At 38.2% G+C, this 19,621-nt stretch overlaps 1 protein-coding gene across 1 annotated transcript in view; it reads right to left on the minus strand.

The window, feature by feature from the left end:
• Nucleotides 1–19,621, minus strand: part of brip1 (BRCA1 interacting helicase 1) — a 182,955-nt gene that overhangs the window by 97,362 nt on the left and 65,972 nt on the right. Inside the window, exons 12-14 of the mRNA XM_078422433.1 lie at nucleotides 18,705–18,870; nucleotides 17,071–17,208; nucleotides 10,939–11,100 (exon numbers count right to left, since the gene is read on the minus strand). Of these exons, the coding sequence (XP_078278559.1) occupies nucleotides 10,939–11,100; nucleotides 17,071–17,208; nucleotides 18,705–18,870 (466 nt within the window). The remainder of the gene's footprint in view (nucleotides 1–10,938; nucleotides 11,101–17,070; nucleotides 17,209–18,704; nucleotides 18,871–19,621) is intronic.

Genomic DNA, 19,621 nt, shown 5'->3' on the forward strand with positions numbered 1-19,621 from the left:
GAGCTCAGAGGACCATCGGAACACAGCTGCCAGCCTTGGATGGCATCTACAACACACGATGCCTCAGAAAAGCCACCAGCATCCACAAAGACTCTTCACACCTCTGCAACTGTCTGTTCGAACTCCTTCCATCGGGCAGACGATACAAGGCCTTTTACGCCCGCACCTCCATTCTCAGGAACAGCTTCATCCCCAGGGCCATAGCTGCTAGGAAACGGTCCTGCTGTGCCGGATGGTCACAACGCACAGTGATCCGGCACAGATCAACTTGCACTTTATTCTGTCTTAAAACTGTTACAATCTGTTTCGTTGGGTTGTTGTTGTTTAAATTAATACTGACTAGCTAATTAAATTATTGCATCGTATGGGAGGCGCATTCCCAATCTCGTTGTACCCCTGTAAAATGACAATAAAGATATATTGTATTGTATTGTATATAGGATGTCAGTCAGGTGCCAGGAACAAAGATGCAAAGTTGTATCTTCTAGGAAAGACGGCAAAAATGGATTTTGGACCAGAACTAAATATAGTTTTAATAGTTTGCTAGTGATCTCAAAGAAGAAAATGCTTAACCAAATTCCCACATGGCCCCTGTCACTAAGACCCCTGCCAACATCCTAAATAATCAATGGTGTAAAACTGGATAAGACCAAGACACAAGAACTGTGGCTTACTAAGAATCAGTGCATTGCAAGGAACAGCTTACTTCCTGATTTGTCAGAGTACCTCTATTTACCAAATTCAATTCAGGAGTGGTAATAGTACACACAGCTTTCCTCAATGGGATCAACTGCAGCATCATCCTGTATAGCGTCATCCATTTAATCAATGCCCCCTACTTCACTAATGAACATACTGGTACCTCACATTACACCAAGATACATTCCCCAAGCGAGACTAATTGAATCAACTCTAAAAGGGGTCATTATGTATGGCACTCGCACTGGCCGAATGCCAATTACACTATTGGCATGGTGTTATTATATAATAACAGAATATAACCAAAGGCCAAATGAATGTGAACATCATGGCCTCAATCAACAAGCTGTCTGAATGCATTCACCAAGCTGGTATGCCTTGAAGAATTTTTTGTTTTTCCATATTTTTAAAGAAAAATATTGTTTCAGCCTGTTATAACGGATCAGCACTCTGCAAGGCACCAGTGCTAACACTGGCATAATATAGCTGTAAGATCTTGGATCTTCAAGTTGCAATGCAGTAGCTCAACAAGATTACTTCAAAACCACATTCCTCTCCTGTAATCATGACATCAAAGTAAGGTACAACAATGCTGTAGGAAAACCATGGTCATGTTTAGTCCATCAAAGATGCAACTGTTGTTCACTGCTAGTTCAGAATCTTCTTTACCTCATGCAATCTTGCAGCAGTTTGAGGGAGTGGCCCATTATCACCCCCTCTGGGATATAAAATACCTTGCAGCACTGCACAGAAAGTCAAATGAAAGAATCCAAGGCAACCCAGTAAGTAATTGTTCTTTCCCAGAAGGACACATCTAACTTTTACTTAAACAATTCCAAAGTCATGGCAAGGAATACAAACTTGTGAAAAACATCAATCCAAACACATTATTACTCTGCAAGGCAACTCATTTATTGACAATGTGATGCTTAGTGAAACATATGGTCCAAAATAAAATGTTCAAGGCTATTAATTTGTAAAAGCCTATTCTCTTGTTTATAATAAAACAGGAATTTGTGAGTACATAATTTGCAGTGTCGTACCCTCAATTCAGTTCTACAAATGATATGTTAATTAGTTATCAATAGACCACGAAAACACTGAAACTATCATATTCAAAATTCTTAAAGCAATTTTAAACTATCCCTTTATAAATATAAAACACTACTTAGACAATGAAGTGGCCCGTGACCTGTGTCATACCGTATTGCAAACAATAGAATAAATGTTAGTAACAGTGCACGTCAGTTTATATCACTAGAATTTGTACAGACTTAACATGCTCATGACATTGTCTTTTGTGTTAGATAAGCAGTCATCCACACCACCAGCCTAAATATTGCACCTCATCAGGGTCTTTAAGTTATCCTCTATCTCTTATAATAAATTACTGTTCACATTTCTGTTAACTCCAGCATGCTTCGTATCTATTCTTAATGTAACATGTACTCACCAAATATATGGCAGTGCTGAAAATTGGTTTTATGCTTCAATTGAAATTGAAATATTGAATCAAAGGACTGAATGAAACGCAAAGAACCATGACAAGCAGAACAAATGGCTATGGCTCATTGGAGATGCATATGATGTTGGGTTCAGGCCAGTATGTATAAAAGAAATAAAATTGTATAACAGAAGTGGACATCTAAGTAGAAACTGCTGTTAACCACATGCGTCTATTATTTTGCATAATACACATAACCTATATTTTTCCCACAAAAGAAGGATGGCAACAGGTTAAATAAACATAGAAGATGGGTCTACTAATAATACAAAATAGTTGCAATACTGTCAACAACACTGGTCAGTTTTCAGTGATACTGATGTGGGTGCTGAGGGAGGGAGTGGGTACTGTGAGCAGCGAACTCTAACAATTCTTGGAAAATGAATATTTCAAACATCTGCATATATCATTCTGTATACAAAAGTTATACATTTAAAACACGATAAATGTATTTTAGACGCTGTTTAAAAGATTCATGTATTTTTGCATTTAGCAGATGAGTATAATCTGTCAATATTTATGAATGATCTTGGAAACCTATTTTTTAATAGGTCAGAAATTATGTCATATAATAATTAGAATGCTTTTCCTATTAGCGGGTACATTTTGATAACCATTATACACGCAAATAACAATTCTCAGCTGTTCATTTTGGAGTTGTCAAATGCAATAACCTGCAAAAGCAATACAAAAAACAGCAGCGTAGTGTCAAAAATGAGATGAACTAGTGCGAAGGAGATCAAGCCAGATTGTGGTATCCTCTTCCGTCCTTTTATTATATTAATAGATTTTCATCTACCAGAAACACCAACTCTCACTGCATAAGCAACACTTTCATCCACCATTATCTGTAGGAATTATCTTAAAATCACTTTCATTAAAAATAAATGTAAGCATCCTCAATTACACGTGGCAAAAAGTTACCTCACAATATAGTAGTAAATCTATTTTGCAATCCATAACCAAAGCAACAAAATTAATTTTAGCCCCACCAGATTTATATCTAATCCGCATGTTTCTGTACACCAGATAATGTTAGCAGTCAACTCATGTATAGCATTAAAACCCAACCCAATCCAAACTCAAGTCTGAGGATTTATAATAACAAGATGTTGGTTTACCAAAGCAGGACACGTCCCGACCCGAAACGTTACCTAACCATGTTATCCAGAGATGCTACCGGACCCGCTGAGTTACTCCAGCATTTTGTGTCTTTCTGAGGATTTATATTTTCTGCTAAATGACCATTCAATTCTCGCCATGTCCTAACACAGCACGCAATGCAGCACTCACATTTGATCCAGTAGTGACTTGCCTCTGGCCTCGATGTCTGTGCATCTATGTACCCAACTTTTAAATCTTAGTCCCAGCCCTTAAGCGTGAACAAATTTATTCGTAGGGGAGCAGGGAATACCAATCCAACCAAGGCCTTTCAAAGCAAATCCTGCTTAAAGCCAACACCCACTGACCCATCAAGCCTGACCAAGGAAGCCAATCTAGGCTATTAACTTAAACTTCTACAACTAATAAAAAACATTTCTAATATGATCTAAACCTTTTAAACCAAAAGGGGAAAAAAAATCAAATGTCTCCATAGTTCCAAAGATAATTTAATGTGCAGAGAGACAAACACCAGCCCTTTTTCTCTACCATCTCAACCACATCCACTCACTGCTGAACATGCAACTTTAGGATAGCTTCTTCTTCTTGCGTTTGAGGCAGCAGAAGTTATGAAGCTGCTTCTGCTTCTGCTGAGAGCTAAAAGAATGTCATTCTAGAATATTACAATTTTTTATTCTATTATCATAATCAAGGAACTATCAAGTGGAGCGATAGAAAATGACTGTTAACTGGCACTGAAGCAATCTTCGTAACAAATTAAAACAAAAAAATCACTACTGTAGACTCTTACTCTTACATAAAATACTGCAGCAATTCAGTGAATGATATCACTGAAGATTTGTGATGCAATATATGTCTCAGTGGCCTAGGGTTTCCAGGCAAGTGCAGGCTGTTGTATGCACAACTGTCAGCTTTTTCTTAAAAACATCTCAGGTTTAGGATCTTTCTTCATGCCAATGTGTCACACAAGGATATGGCAAGGGTATCAAGGTGGGCTAAGGAAATTATTCACAGCTTGAGGCATAGTAACCACTCACAGACCTGTCCACCTTGAAGGATGGCTGCAGCTTTAACATATCCAGGTCACTGGGAGAGACACAACTATAAAAGGTAAGCCTGACTGCAGTATTATAGAAGAGGGACATAATGCACACAACGCCTCAAGAAGCATTCAGCAGAATGTTATCAATTCTTAAAAATACATTGTGATATTTTTAGTTGCTTAATCAATGTTTTAATCATTTTGAATAATTATGAATCAAGGATATTTATTATGCCCACAATTTTTTTGCAAATCCTTCGTTAGTCAATCAAAGAGTAGCAAAAGATGTGGGGAAAAAACAGCTTAAGTGTCATGTTTCCAAAGGATATATGACATATAAACAAAATCTATTTTTAGGGAAATTAAGGGTCAGCAATCATTTATCTCTTTTAATTTTTCCACAGATTGCCTATATAAGTTTGGATAGGCATTATCAATTCTCTGACACTTATTCTTGATAATATCTGTGACAAATAAAGCCAAAATCGCAATTGATGAAAATATTAATTTAAAGCTAACCCACAACTCTTGGCCTTTGCAGCCATCTGATGGATCTTGACAGAAACTACACCAAACAGACTATTTAGGATGCTGAAGTCTCAAGCTAATTCTTATTAGATCTTAAACAGTTTATAGGACATCTGTTTCTGTGCACAAACCAGGCGAAGTTTTAGCACATTCTAGCCATCACACATCAATTAATTTTGTTAAATGCAGCAATGTCAATTGGCTTTAATAAATAGTTAAATGTATGCCTGGCAAATTTTATTTTATGCCAAAATATCCTCCCATTAATTTAAACAGAAAGTGCTGTTATGAATCAACAATATTAAATACGTGTTGTAAATAGATTATTGATTTACAAATTTCTCATATATGAAACTATAGTATTATCTTCTTGTCACAGGAAATAAAATATCTTGATCTTCAGCCAGACATAATATATTCCAAGTACTTTCTGTTCCACTACTAAAAGGTTTGAATGCCAAGTTTTGTAAACATGTTATTGCTCCAGTTTTAAAAGAACTGCACTCATCCTCCCTATACTTCTCAGACATACTTCCTGAGAATGCTTCCGGGCAATACTGCTCCATCACCAACTAAACAATTCATTTCTGTTCAGGTGTCTTGCAACAATTGAGATGTATTATGTCAATGTGCAACTGAGATTCTGGTGCTTAACATTAACTTTTTAGAGTAAGCAATGGTATGCAACTATTTTTCCAAACTGCATATATTCATTTTTGTTTCATGCTTTTATTTACAGTTTTCGTCTGATCAAACATTGAAAAGAAACCTGAATTCTGAGTTCTCTGAACAACTGGGTCTTGTACTCTACAATTTCATTGTTAGTCACCTGGAGACATAGCTATATGACCAGTGGTAGCAGTTGAGCCACGATTGATTTTGACATCCCTGAATTAGGAAAGCGTAAAATGTAGACACAAAGAACTGAAGATTCTGTTTTGCAAAAAAAGATGAAGCGTTGGAGTAAATCAACAAGTCAGGAAGCATCTATGGGGTACATGGACAGGCAACATTTTGGGTCAGGACCCTTCTTTAGTCTGAAGGGTCCGGACCCAAAATGTCACCAAGCCAAGTTCTCCAGACACTCCAGTGTCTGACCCACTGAGTTACTCCAACATATTGTGTCTTTTTGTTTTCGGAAGAGTAAATTTGCCAGTCTCTCCACTTCTAATTCTGATCCAGAAATTACTCCTGATGGTGAGGGTGTCTGTTAAGGATAGGATTATGATGTTGTTCATCATCAGGCACTATGTAATTATTGCCTCTACATTATGATAGACATTCAGATAAAATCTGTAGGAGGGGGCCTAAATCTCACGCCAAATATCCACTCAGAAAAGGAAGACAATATCCCTGAAGTAGAAGAAAGAGTAGCTAATTCATCCCTTGTGGGTTCTGCCTTTCCACAGTTACGGTTGAACTTTTATCCTGGTGCCATTTTCCTTGATCTAATACTATTTTTAATTATCGGTGAGTGGATAATTTTTCCTTTTACATTTGTTTTTATCTAAAAGGCAAATTATTTTGAAAAGGGATGAAAATGGTGGATGGGAATAAATAAGATTACAGCTCATATATACTATACAGAGCTCTGATATCAAAATATTTAACAATGATTTTACTTTGCCCTGCAGGAAAGTATTTTAAGATCTCCAATGCCTTTGATTTAAAAATGTAAGCGAGGAAGCAAGGTACATCAATTCTCCGTTCAGCCCATGGAGCTTGTTCCACAATTAAGTGTGATTATGGTGGAGCAGAATCCCAACTCTATTTATCCATCATGGATACAGTATGATGCATAAATGCAAAGCAAAGATGTTTACAGTTTTGCTAATAACATCAGAACAAGATATATTATTGTCAGGATTATCTAGTCACAACATGCCTTTCCCAACAGTTATTTGTCTGCAATAAATGTGTACAGCTGCAGCTCCTCTCAAATCCCATGGACCACCAGTTGGAGCATCAGTTGGACATGTTGAGGAGCATATTGGAGGAAGAAGGAGGGTTATAGACAATAGTTTCAAAGAGCAGCCTCCACCCGTTTCAGCCAAACAGATGGGCAATGGTAATGGTGAAAACTGTTCCAGGAGTGGTGGCCTCTCAGGGCAAATAACAGCAACACCACCACATCTGCCTCTGTTGAAAAGCATCCTAGGCGAGCAATAGGAATAGGGGGTTCTTATTGCCATGGGTACAAACAGACATTTCTGTGGCTTCAACAAGACTACAGGATGGTGATGCCTCCTTAAGGTCACGGATATCTCTCAGAAGGCAAAGGATATTCTGAGGGGAGGGTGAGCAGCCAGGGGACGTGGACCATATTAGTACCAATGACACAGGTAGGAAGGGAGATGCAGTTCTGCAAAGAGAAAATAGGGAGTTGGATAGCAGGTTAAAAAACAGTACCTCCGGGGTTGTAATCTCAGGATTACTATGTATGCCATGAATTGGCGAGGCAAGAAGTAGAAATGCAGAGCAGATCAGCATGTGGCTGGTGCAGGAGGGAGGGCTTCGGATGTATGCACTCCTCCAGGCAGGAGGTACCTGTACAAGTACAGGTTGCACATGAAATGGAAGAGAAACAATCTCCTCACAGGGAGCCTCGCTAAAGCTTCTCAGGAAGGTTTACAGTAGAGTGGCAGGAGGATGAGAATCAGAGCGGCAGATCAACAAATGATGGGAAGGCAGATGGAATGGTTCCAACATCCATCATCATGAGGTGCTTCATGAGGCTGATCATGGCACAGATCAACTCCAGTCTCCAAGACAGGTCCTACCTACTAGATGGACAATTCACCTACTGCCTCAACAGGTCCACACAGATGCCATATCCCTCGACCTACGCTCAACCCTGGAATATCTGGATAGAAAGGACACCTAGATCGGACCACTATTTGTTGACAATGACTCTGCCTTCAACACCACCATACTCATCTCCAAACCTCTGAACCAAAGGCTCAGCATCCCCTCTGCAACTGGATCCTCAGTACAAAAATTGGTGGAGCTGCAGACAATGAAGAAGGTTGTCAAAGGATACAGCAGGGTATGGATCAGCTATGATGTGGGTCGTTAAATGGCAAATGGAGTTTAATCCCGGGAAGTGTGAGGTGTTCTGCACTTGGGAGGCCAAATGCAAGGGGAAAGGGGGAACGCATAGTTAATGGCAGGACCCTTATCAGCATTGATGTATAGAGGATCCGAGGGTCCAAGTCCATAGCTCCATGAACTCAGCAAAATAAATTGATGGATTGATAAAGAAAGCATATGGTGTGCTTGCCTTCATTGTCTGGGCATTGAGTTTAAGAACCAGGAAGTCATGTAGCAGCTTTACAAAACATTAGTTAGGCTGTATTTGGAGTAATGTGTGCATTTAGAGAGGGTGCAGACAACATCTCATATTTCACTGAGGCAGCTTACAGCCCAGTGGTATATGATTTCCCTCACTTCAGGTAACCTCGGCATTCCCTCTCTCTCTACCACTAGCTTCTCATTTTCACCCTACAAACAGCATACAATGGCCTGTTTCCTTTATCATCGTTACTTTTTTGCATATCTTTCATTCATTGTTCTTTATCTCTCCACATCACCTTCTATATCTGTCGTTTCCCTTATCCCTAACCAGTCTGAAGAAGGGTCTCGACCCGAAATATCACCCATTCCTTCTCTCCGCTGAGTTACTCCAGCTTTCTGTGTCTATCTTTGGTTTAAACCAGCATCTGAAGTTCCTTCTTACAAATTTAATTTGGCTTCATGTTTGGTACAGACAGCATGGGCTGAAGGGCCTATCTCTGTGCTGTTCTATATTCTAACATTCAGTATGTCACATTCTAACAAACATGCATGCTGTATAGGGTGTACAACTAGCCTTACAGTAGATAAGCAGAGAGAGAGACCACCCGTTTAAAGTGAAAATTACTGCTGGTCACGATAGTAAATTAATCATGAAATGGCCACCCATGTAAGAGGACCACCCTCAGTCCCCAAGGTTGCAGTTATAAAACGCTGTTCACTAGACTTGTTAATTTTAGCTCCACTTCATAAATATATAAAGGGAACATCAATCTGAAATATATTTGGTTTAATAAGAAGTCCACTACCAAAAGTTAATTGTAAAAAATTCAAATGCATTTCAAAGTTTAAAGATGTACTAAAACGAATCCTGCAACTTAACCAACTTTGATTACCAGAATTGTAGGGTTTGATGTTCACAGGAATTCATCACAGAAAAAACTTTATTAGTTTTACTTTACAGTTATTTCTGTTCTGTACATTTTGTTTTGCAATGACTCCATTTCAGATTTACAAAAAGACCACTTTTGTTTTATTCAGCTTTGAACTATTTTACATATATGCCTGAAAATAGAATACATTTCCACTTTTTCTTTTTTTTCTGGCTCACTCCCAAGGCAGCCTTAACAGAAATCAGACACAAGATTAAAACTGCATGAAGAGTGTTACCTATTGCACTGGGCTTTCTTTTTATTTCTTTGGCTCAAGGTGATAATTTGGTGTCAATTGGTGCAACTTATGGGTAATATTTTAATGGCCAGAATAAATTCATATCCATAAACTCCATAAAGTAATATGAAGACAAAAGAGACCATAGATACTGGAACTAGAATAAAAACTGAATGCTAGAAGAACTCAGTGGATCAAGCAGCATCTGTGGATGCAAAAGGTACAAGTTTACATACAAGTCTGAAACATCGATGTACAACTTTAGTCTCCACAGATGTTGTTTGACCTACTAAGTTCTTCCAGCATCCTGTTTTCTTTCTCAACTAAATTAAGATGGTTTTTGCAGCAGCAGTGGGAGCATACTTGCACTTAAATTGCCAGGGCACAATAGGTTACAGACCAAATGCTGGCAAATGGGAATGGTATCGATAGGTACTTGATAATCAGCTAAGACACAGTGGGACAAAGGGCCTTTTTTTTAACTGTATGAATTATGTTTATATCACATCTACCTCAACTAAAATCACAGATCCTCTTAAAAACATATCTAATTTACAATAACATCAGTCTCAACTTGTTTGGTTATTTAATCTTTTACAACTTAGAGCAAAATTGAATATGATATTTACCTTACATGTCTGGTTTAAGAGAGAAAATTGAGCTCGAAAGTAAATCCCAATAAATCTTGCTCTTTCAGAGTAAATATTAAAAACAATTTTCCCCAATTATTTGAAAAAATATCATCCGCAATGCTGTTTCTCCTCCTTCGATAGGTTAGCATTCAGTTCCAAAATTACTGACCTGACATGTGTGACTCAAACAACTCACAAACACCTTGAAATGGTTTTATTAATTTGTATGCATGTCAGCAGTTTGGCCTATTCTAAAAGCCAGTCAGAAAACAGAAGTGTGCAGCTGTACTCGGGTACTAAAATGGTTCCAGCATGACTGTTCCTTATTTCTATGGACGTCATTTTTAAAAGCAGATAAATAATAATGTTTGACGTCAATGAAATTCAGATTCACTGAGAAAACATTGCTTTATTTCAGGACTATTTTTAATATATTTTATTTAGCAATGATGCTTAATTTCATCTTGGAGACACAAGAGACTGCAGATGCTGGAATCTGGCGCAAAACAAACTATTGGAGGAAATCCATAGATCAAGGAGCATCTGCGGAGGCAAAGAGATAGTCAACTCTTCAGGTCAAGACCCTGCATCAGGACTGATAATGCCACAGATACTGCACAGTTCCTCCAGCAGTTTTGTTTGCTCCATAATTTCACACTATTTGCATTTTAATGCAATGATATTTAGTGGAAACAATGATTAACTGACTTAGCATTAAACAGCATCACAGAAAGACAGATGAACATTTGCATTTTATAATATTTCGTAACAGTGCAAAATAATGGAAGTGATATTTTGTAGTTGATCGTATCGTAAACATTTAAATCAATGATTAGCAAAGGTCACATAATTATTAAAAGGATATACAAAGCCATTGCATCTTGCAAATCTATTTGATTATTAGTGAAACACCGATTATATCTTTTATCTTATGATTGTTTTTTTTTTACCTTGTAGGAAGCCAAAAAACAGAGTACACCGTGAGCGACAGCTTGACAAATCTTCAAGAGCAATTCTCCTAGCTCATCCTGGAACTCAAATGTCTCAGTATGTTGGAAGGTGGCACAGAGTTTTCGCCCATTTGGCCCCATTCCAATTGTTCCTACCCATACCTAGAAAATAAATTAAAATTACAATAGTGTTGCAGGAATTCATACTGTCAGGAGTGTTCTAGAATAGTTTAATATAATGGTAAAACTTGCATCAGCTTTCCCAATTCCTCCCCCACACCCCATTAAAAACCGCCACAAATTAAATATGGACACAACTGCAATCGTGGCTACACAACAAAGATGCTAAAGTTAAAGAAGCTTTCTGCCACTTTCAGAAACATTAACATATGTTGACAATCTAACAGAGCAATTGTAATGAGTCCAAAAATGAACATGATAAAGAAAAGCTAAAAATACTCTGTACATCTGGCAGCATCTGCGGAATGAGAAACTGAATTAAAGTTATAGGCCGATGGCCTTTCATTAGAACAATTTTTGCACAAAGAATCACATTGATTTATTCAAGACCCACCAGTACTATATTATACCTAACCAATAGTTTGTAGGTAATATTAGAGAAGTAAGTTTTAACTAATTTCTTACATTCTGCATCTTGCCCAGCAACATACTTTGCCTGGTGAATGCTTCATCAATCATTCCTAGCAAAATGTGCTTTTAGTTTAATTATTGTACATCGTGGAAATAGGCCCTTCGCCCCATTAAGTCCACACTGACCAACGATCAGCTTTATCCTTCACACTTGGGACAATTTACAGAAGTCAATTAACTTACAAACCTACACGTCACAAACGGAGCACCTGGAGAAAAACTACACAGTGAGAGAGAATGTACAAACACCATACAGACAGCACCCGTAGTCAGGATTGAACCTGGGTCTCTGGCGCTATAAGGCAGCAACTCTATCTTTGTGCCATGCTATTCTAGGAATATGGGTGCAGATAACATTTGCACTGTTTCCCCCAAAGCATTAACCAGTCCTATTGTGTCACATATTTACAATTTTTTTGCCAAGTATAATTTTGTCAAGTTCCTTCAAATTCTGTCAAGAATGTTTAGTAGTCATATGGATCGGGAAAAGAAAAATCAAAATTCTTACTTGCTCCAGCTCTACAGATACATTAACAACATGACAAATAAATGTGCATTAACAATAATACAATAAATTATCAGTTATATTAGGCAACCAGACTCTAGTAAGGGCGGCACAGTGGCGCAGCGGTAGAGTTGCTGCCTTACAGCGAATGCAGCGCCGGAGACTCAAGTTCGATCCTGACTACGGGCGCCGTCTGTACGGAGTTTGTACTTTCTCCCCGTGACCTGCGTGGTTTTTCTCCAAGATCTTCAGTTTCCTCCCACACTCCAAAGACGTACAGGTAATTAGGTTAATTGACTGGGTAAATGTTAAAAAAATTGTCCCTAGTGTGTGTAGGATAGTGTTAATGTGCGGGGATCGCTGGGCGGTGTGGACTCGGTGGGCCGAAGGGCCTGTTTCCACGCTGTATCTCTAAATCTAAATCTAAAAAATCTAATTCAAGGTAATCCACAATCAGTACCCCGTTCCTGCCTTCTCCCCATACCCCTTGATTCAGCTAGCCCGAAGAGCTCCATCTAACTCTCTTTTGAATGCATCCAGTGAATCGGCCTCCACTGCCTTCTGAGGCAGAGAATTCCTCAAATTCACAACTCTCTGTATGAAAAGGTGTTTCCTCATCTCAGTTCTAAATGGCCTACCCCTCATTCTTAAACTGTGGCCCCTGGTTCTGGACTCCCCCAACATCGGGAACATGTTTCCTGCATCTAGCGTGTTCAATCCCTTAATAATTTTATATCCTTCTACAAGCATCCTCTTCCTTCTAAATTCCAGTGAATACAAGCCCAGTCGCTCCATTCTTTCATCATTTGACAGCGGGGAGTGTCTCCAGGGCCCGTGGATGGGCGAGAGTGGACAGGGAGAAGGCATTGACCTCGGCCCCATTTCTCCTGTGGGCCAGGCATGGAGCCGAAGCGTCTCCTGCAGCTTGGCGGGAGCGGCAGGGACGGCCATCTTGTGGATCCTCTGCCGCAGCCTCTGGCACGCGCTGTGACACGGGAGGAAGGTCAGGCACGGCGGGACAGGCGTCGGTCCTCCGGGGGGGGGGGGGGGCACATTTATTAACAAAATTTTATTAAAAAATAACAAAAGTGGGTGTATTCAAAGCTCGGGGGAGTTGTGAGTAAGGTGGGCCTAAAATTGTCGCGCTATCGCCGTTTTGGCTGTGCCAAGCCCCAAACCATATAATGCACAAACAAACAGAGTTTTAGTAATATATATACTAGACCAAGTGGGCCCAAACCTCTTCTGCATTGATGCAGCACCCTCTCCTCCCCCCTTCCCTCCTCCCCCCTCCCCCCCCCACCTTCGACCCCATTTATCTTCCCTCCTCCCCCCTCTCTCCACCCCCCTCCCTCCCTAGGAGATAAATTTAAACTTTAAAATGTGAATAACTTAAAAAATATAACACTGATTTCAATGAAACGTTTTCCATTAACATCAAAGGGACGACGGTGAGTAAGGTGGGCCTAAAATTGTCGTGCTGTCGTGTACCGTTTTGGCTGTAGTTCAGCAACAAACAAACAAACGAGGGTTATAGTATTTAGAAGATAGATTTAACTATATTGTTGCTGGAGTCAATAAAATATATTTCTCTCTACCAAATATTTTAATGCTCCCCCAAAGTCTAATGGATAAATATCTTATGCTATTTAGTTCAGTTTAAAGATGCAGCATGAAAACAGGCACTTCAGCCACTAAGTCCGCACCTGGAGAAAACCCACATTGGTCACATTGGTTTTGGAATCTCTGAAATATGTTGTGGAGCTGGGAGGAGGGGGCGATTTGGGGTGTTCTTCCCGATTGCTATTCCCATTGAACTTTCTCGTTGATATATCTAAAAAGTGTTTGTGAGACTTCACCATGATACCTTTCAGGATCTCACTGTTCAGGTTCAAGGAAAAACAACAACATCATGTATAGTACAGAATGTATTAGTGTTGGACACTGCATTAGAGCTTTGAGCAAATAAGTTATTATTAATGGGAAGCATGAAGAGTATTAAACCTATTGTTAATTGGTTTGCTTGTGGCCGCTTGTCGTGGTTGCTTGTGATTCCTAAAATAAATTTGAATATTACACACAAATTAAGTGATATAGCTTAAGAAATTTACCTTACCAAAAAGAATATTCTTAAATATTATTAAACTAAACTAGATATGCATGCTATTCTACACAATAATGATCTATTTGTGGGAAGCATATAAGCAAATTAAGGTCTTAACAGATAATGAAATTTCATTGAAATTGTTACTGACTTTCAATGGTGAAACAGCTAAGGTAGCCGACAACGACACAAGTGTAACTTAATCTTCTGTATTATATTGCACAGATCCAATGGAGAAAAACGTAAGACATTATGAGGCTAACTTTGCCGCTAATAACCACTGTTTAACTCATAAACTGGTGCTCCAGCACTGATGTTGACTGATAATTTACAGATGTACAGGTAATTTCCTAACTGCTGACATTTAAACTAGAGCTGTAACGAAGTGCGATTTTTATTTAGCTTTGAAGCTTTAACTGTAAAAGATAATGAAGCTTTGAACGCCATTTTAAGTTAAAATTTCAGTTGGGATATACAAGATCAGGAACGAAGGGGAAAATATCATGAACGCAGGGCATAAAGACCAGGGCACAATATGCATAAAGGCAGAAATATGCAGCAACATGATCTTCGAGCTGACATATTAACCCCAAAGCAGATCAGAATTAAGTATTTCTCATTCAATTTTAACTAAACATCAAGCTTTAGAAGTAACTATTCGGCACAACACAACACAATATTACAAAGTACCTTTTTGGACATTTAGTTAAAACTAAGTGGCTGAATCTATTTGCAAGTTTTCTCCAAATACATTCGAGAATGAATCCTTCGAATCTGAAATTAAATCAGATCCATCACCCACTTTTTACAGTAGATTTAAAAAATTTATGGCATGGTTTAGAAATAACAAAAGTTCCCGATTCTTTCTTCAACCTAAAACAAATTAGCTCAACATGAACCATAAGATAGCCATTATATCGAATGCAACAGAAGTCAACATTTTAAATTCAATGTACTTCAAACACTTTGGGACACTTCTCAGGAGGGTGTATAAACCTGCTCTATAAATCAACATATTAACTTTAGGAGAATTCTAGTATTAGTTACCTTCCTTGTTTCTGCTGCTTCGATGAAAGTGCCTCATTGCTCTAGACTGATCACTGCATGGCTAACTTTCCAAGCATAATAGTTATAACCCACTATTTGATCAGTACATCACTAATCTAGTCTGAATGTTGCTAACACACACAAATGCACCCAGAGATCTGTTTTACACAGTTTGATGCGCCAGCCATGAGGACATCATGTCTTTTAAGTGTGTATAGCTTCATCATGGCATTAAATCTATGATATTTATTCAATAGTGTTTTATATTTTAGTTTGGAGGAATAATACAAGAGCTCAAATTATCCTGCTGATTCTCAAGTTGGATCATCTTCAGAGCAAAATTAGTGGATTATTTGTATATCAAAAATATTAATCTCATGTTATGATCTAGTGATTATTTTGAGGAACCACGCTGACAAATCATGTACTGATCTCTCGTCTCCACAACACTCCACAACATTCCACTACCATTCACTGTGAAGGTCCTGCCCACATTTGACTTTTCAAAATGCAAAACCTCACAAATATCTGAATTGAGCTCCATTAACCATTCCTTGGCCCACTTGCCCAGCTGATCTAGATCCCACTGTAATTTTTGATAAGCATCTTCCCTGTATATGAAACCAGCTATTTTAATGTCAAACTATTTCCATCTTAACCTAAACTGTTATTTTAAGAGTATAATGGTTCAAAGAGAGTTTCAGGCAAGCATTCCTCCCCAACTGCTTCTGGAACACAAACATACGCTGGTAACTCTTATTTTAAAAAAATAAGTTAAAGCATACAGGAGAATATTAAAAAAGTTCACCTGATCTAATACTTTCAGCAAACCCAACAAGTCTTAGAAATGCCCTTGCTTTTTATACACAGCTTCACAATGTTATTAAAACGGAACATTTTATATGCAAATTTTAAGAGCATATATCAGAGTTTTATTGCCAACTGTTATCTGCTCCTATGCGCATTGCCTTGGTGGTCTCCCGGTCAATTTTCTTCACTAACATTTTGCAGACGAGTGCAATTTTCACCCCCAGTTTGCTTTGATCCAATGCAGTATTTACTAATAAGGTTTAAATAAGAGCTAAGTACACATATGTTCTGTTCTGCATAAAATGTGCTCTGTTCATTATTTCAAGTTAACCAAAATAAAGAATGTTATTAGTGGGCCTCACCAGATGGCATAATCTCAAGTTAAAAAACATAAAACTAATGAAGTCTCAAACATTCTTATGGTGCATCTATATAATGCAGATGTTTGAACTTATTTAATGGGTTGTGTGCGTACACTGTATCCATAATTTTTTTTAGAGTCATTTAACTCTTTCGCCAATCTAGTGGTATCTGTAACCAGACAAATAGATATCAAGCATAAGACCAAGCATAAGAATCCATGTGCTCATAAATACTTCAAACAAAAAAAGTTATAATTTGAAGGAAGACAAAAAATGCTGGAAATAGTCAGCAGGCCAGGCAGCAGCTGTGCAATGAGAAATAATTAATGTTTCAAGCCTGGGAAGAAGAAATGTCCAGGAAATTGATTAATTGCTTTCCTTTCCAAGGGTGCTACCTGGCCTGCTGTGTTTCCAACATTTTCTGTCAGATTTCCAGCATTTACATATTTTTGATTTCTAGAGATCAAAATTCTTGTGAAGGGTCGCAGCCTGTTTCTGTTCTGAAATATAGACCGTTTCTCTTTCCATTGATGCTGCCCGACTTGCTGAGTTTTTGCAACATTCTCTGCTTTTGCTTTTCATAATTTAAAAGAGGTCTTTGGTCACTTGGTCACCAAATCTTCGGTTTAGTAATAAATAATGGGTCTTCTTACCTGAGAGTTATCAATTACATGATTAGCCTCCAGCTGGATATTGAACTTTATACCCAACTCTGAAGAGAAGGACTCCATTGGGGATAACGTTCCTGATGTTAGAACGATTGATCTAACAACATTGAGATCTGAACAAGCCTGTAGAAAAAACATAAAAGCAAAAATATTTTTGTTGTTTGTTTCTATTAATAAATGTTCAGCTGACTCTTATTTAGTGAAATAATAGAATGAGCAGCAGAGTATAATTAGTATCCAAAAATACTTATTTTGTTCTTAGATTTGCAGTCAGACAGATAGACCTCACTCTGGCAATGGAAAAGATGCAAAAAGAGCAAGTGGACAGGCCATGGGTAAGGAACAAGCAATGAATTAGGTGATTGGGTGGGGGTATGGATGGAGTGGGCGTGGAGGTGAACCTCACCACATGATACAACAAGATGGAGCACACACAAGCAAGAGGACAGAGTAAAATGGAAAAATAATGCAAAGGAGTGAGCAAATGGATGAAAATGACAGATTGTGATTGTACGATAAGAATGGAGAAAGAACAGGAAGGGCAAGGGAAGATTGGACGAGGACAATGAAAAGTAAACCAGAATCAACAAGTTCATTATGAAGTCCAAAATGGGAACATTTGTCGATGAACAGCTTATTTGAAATATATTCTGAACTCAAAAAATGAATCTGCCTATGCCAGCATTCAGCAAGAAAAGCAGAACATTCAGACAAAATCTAATAGGTGATCAGTAACATTCATGTCAAATGAACAGTGAACAACTACCAAGCGAAAGTCTAACCACACAACCTTGATACTCATTAGCATTTCCATTACTGAGGACCCCACAATCAATATCCAGTGGCAGGGGAAGAGAGCAGGGTCACCACTGTAGAGATGTAACTGTCCCTGTCACTTAAATACTGTGGCTGCAAAAACAATTTTGAGACTGTGTATTCTGCAGTGAGTAACTCACCTCCCGACTCCCCAAAACTTTTTTACCATCTGAACGATGCAAATTCAGACACAAGACATAATACTCATCACCAGTCTGTTTGAGTGCAGCTCCAATAACAATCAAAAGGCTCAGTGCCATCCACAACAAAGCAGCCCACTTGACTGGTATCCACTCTTGACATTAGCTCCAACTACCACCATCTAGCTTCAGTATAATCCCCTGTAAATTGCACTGCAACAATCCATCAAAGCTTCTGCACCAACATGTTGCATGAACAACCCCTTCTGAAGAGAACAGATGCATGGGAAAACCACAAAGTGCAAATTGTGACTGGGAGAGGAGAGTAATGTACGCTAGGTATGTAGGTTAATTGACTGGGTAAATGTAAAAATTGTCCCTAGTGTGTGTAGGATAGTGTTAATGTGCGGGGATCGCTGGGCGGCGCGGACTCGGTGCCAAAGGGCCTGTTTCCGCGCTGTATCTTTAAATCTAAATCTAAAAATCAAAACTAAAATCCCTACAGATATAAATAGAGTTTCATGATAATCTCAAGATTACATTATACCCGCCGTAAAACATTCAGTATTATTAATCCACAGTTTCCCACAGAACTACCCAGCTTTCCATCAGTGCAAACTGGCAAAAAAATTGAAAACTATCCTCTTGGATAACCATACTCACCACTGCTGGATTTAAACACCAAAAATTCAATGTCAGTACAGCAGATTTCTTGCGTGTATTTCTCCTCCTTTGAGGCCGTGCAAAGAAACCATTTTCATCAATGAAATCTGGCTGGTTGGTCCAGGTGTAAACCTGTTGTACTGCCACCCTGTAGTCTTCTGCAAATCTTTGGCAATAAGATACCATAATCAAGCATGATATTAATGCTTATCACAGCAAACCCCCCTCAAAGAATATGCAATAAATGTTGTTAAAAGAAAATACAGCTTAAAAAACATTAAATAGGTTTCTCTTAGACAAAATTAAAAAGTGCACAAAGTTAGAAACTACTTTGAAACTTCTTCAACCATAGGTCTTTATACAGTCAATGGTTATTCAATTTACTTTGGGGGTGGAATAGATTAGTTTTTTACAAAAGCGATGCATTTTTTTAAACGGCTTATCAGTTAGTAATTCAGATAAACAAAAATAAAACTCAACTTGGAGAAACTAACACTGCAAACTTAATTGAAATTTAAAATCTGTTTTTCTATAAAATGTTCACATTTTAAAGTTTAAAATTACATTTATTTGCATCTATGGACTGAAGCAATCCCTTCGCTTTGAGCAGCTTCAGAAAGTAATGAGCTTCAATAAAATTCATATATAACTACATGGGTATGTTTAATTGGTAATGATCCTAGGTTTAAATATTATAACCCCTATGGTAGCTCTCCAATATACTGGCTTAAATTTTGGTGCCCCATCTCTAAGATTTGGGTTAAATAATGTCACCATTTGAAATTTGCTTGGAAAAATACACCCTGTTTTATTTTAGAAATAGACCTCAAGATAGACTGGATAAATGCGAATACCCCAATACAAAACTGCCAATAAATCAACAAATATCATAAAATATCTGAGTGAACAGTGAGAAA

Source organism: Rhinoraja longicauda, chromosome 26 (assembly GCF_053455715.1).
Source record: "Rhinoraja longicauda isolate Sanriku21f chromosome 26, sRhiLon1.1, whole genome shotgun sequence".
Lineage (NCBI taxonomy): Eukaryota > Metazoa > Chordata > Chondrichthyes > Rajiformes > Arhynchobatidae > Rhinoraja > Rhinoraja longicauda.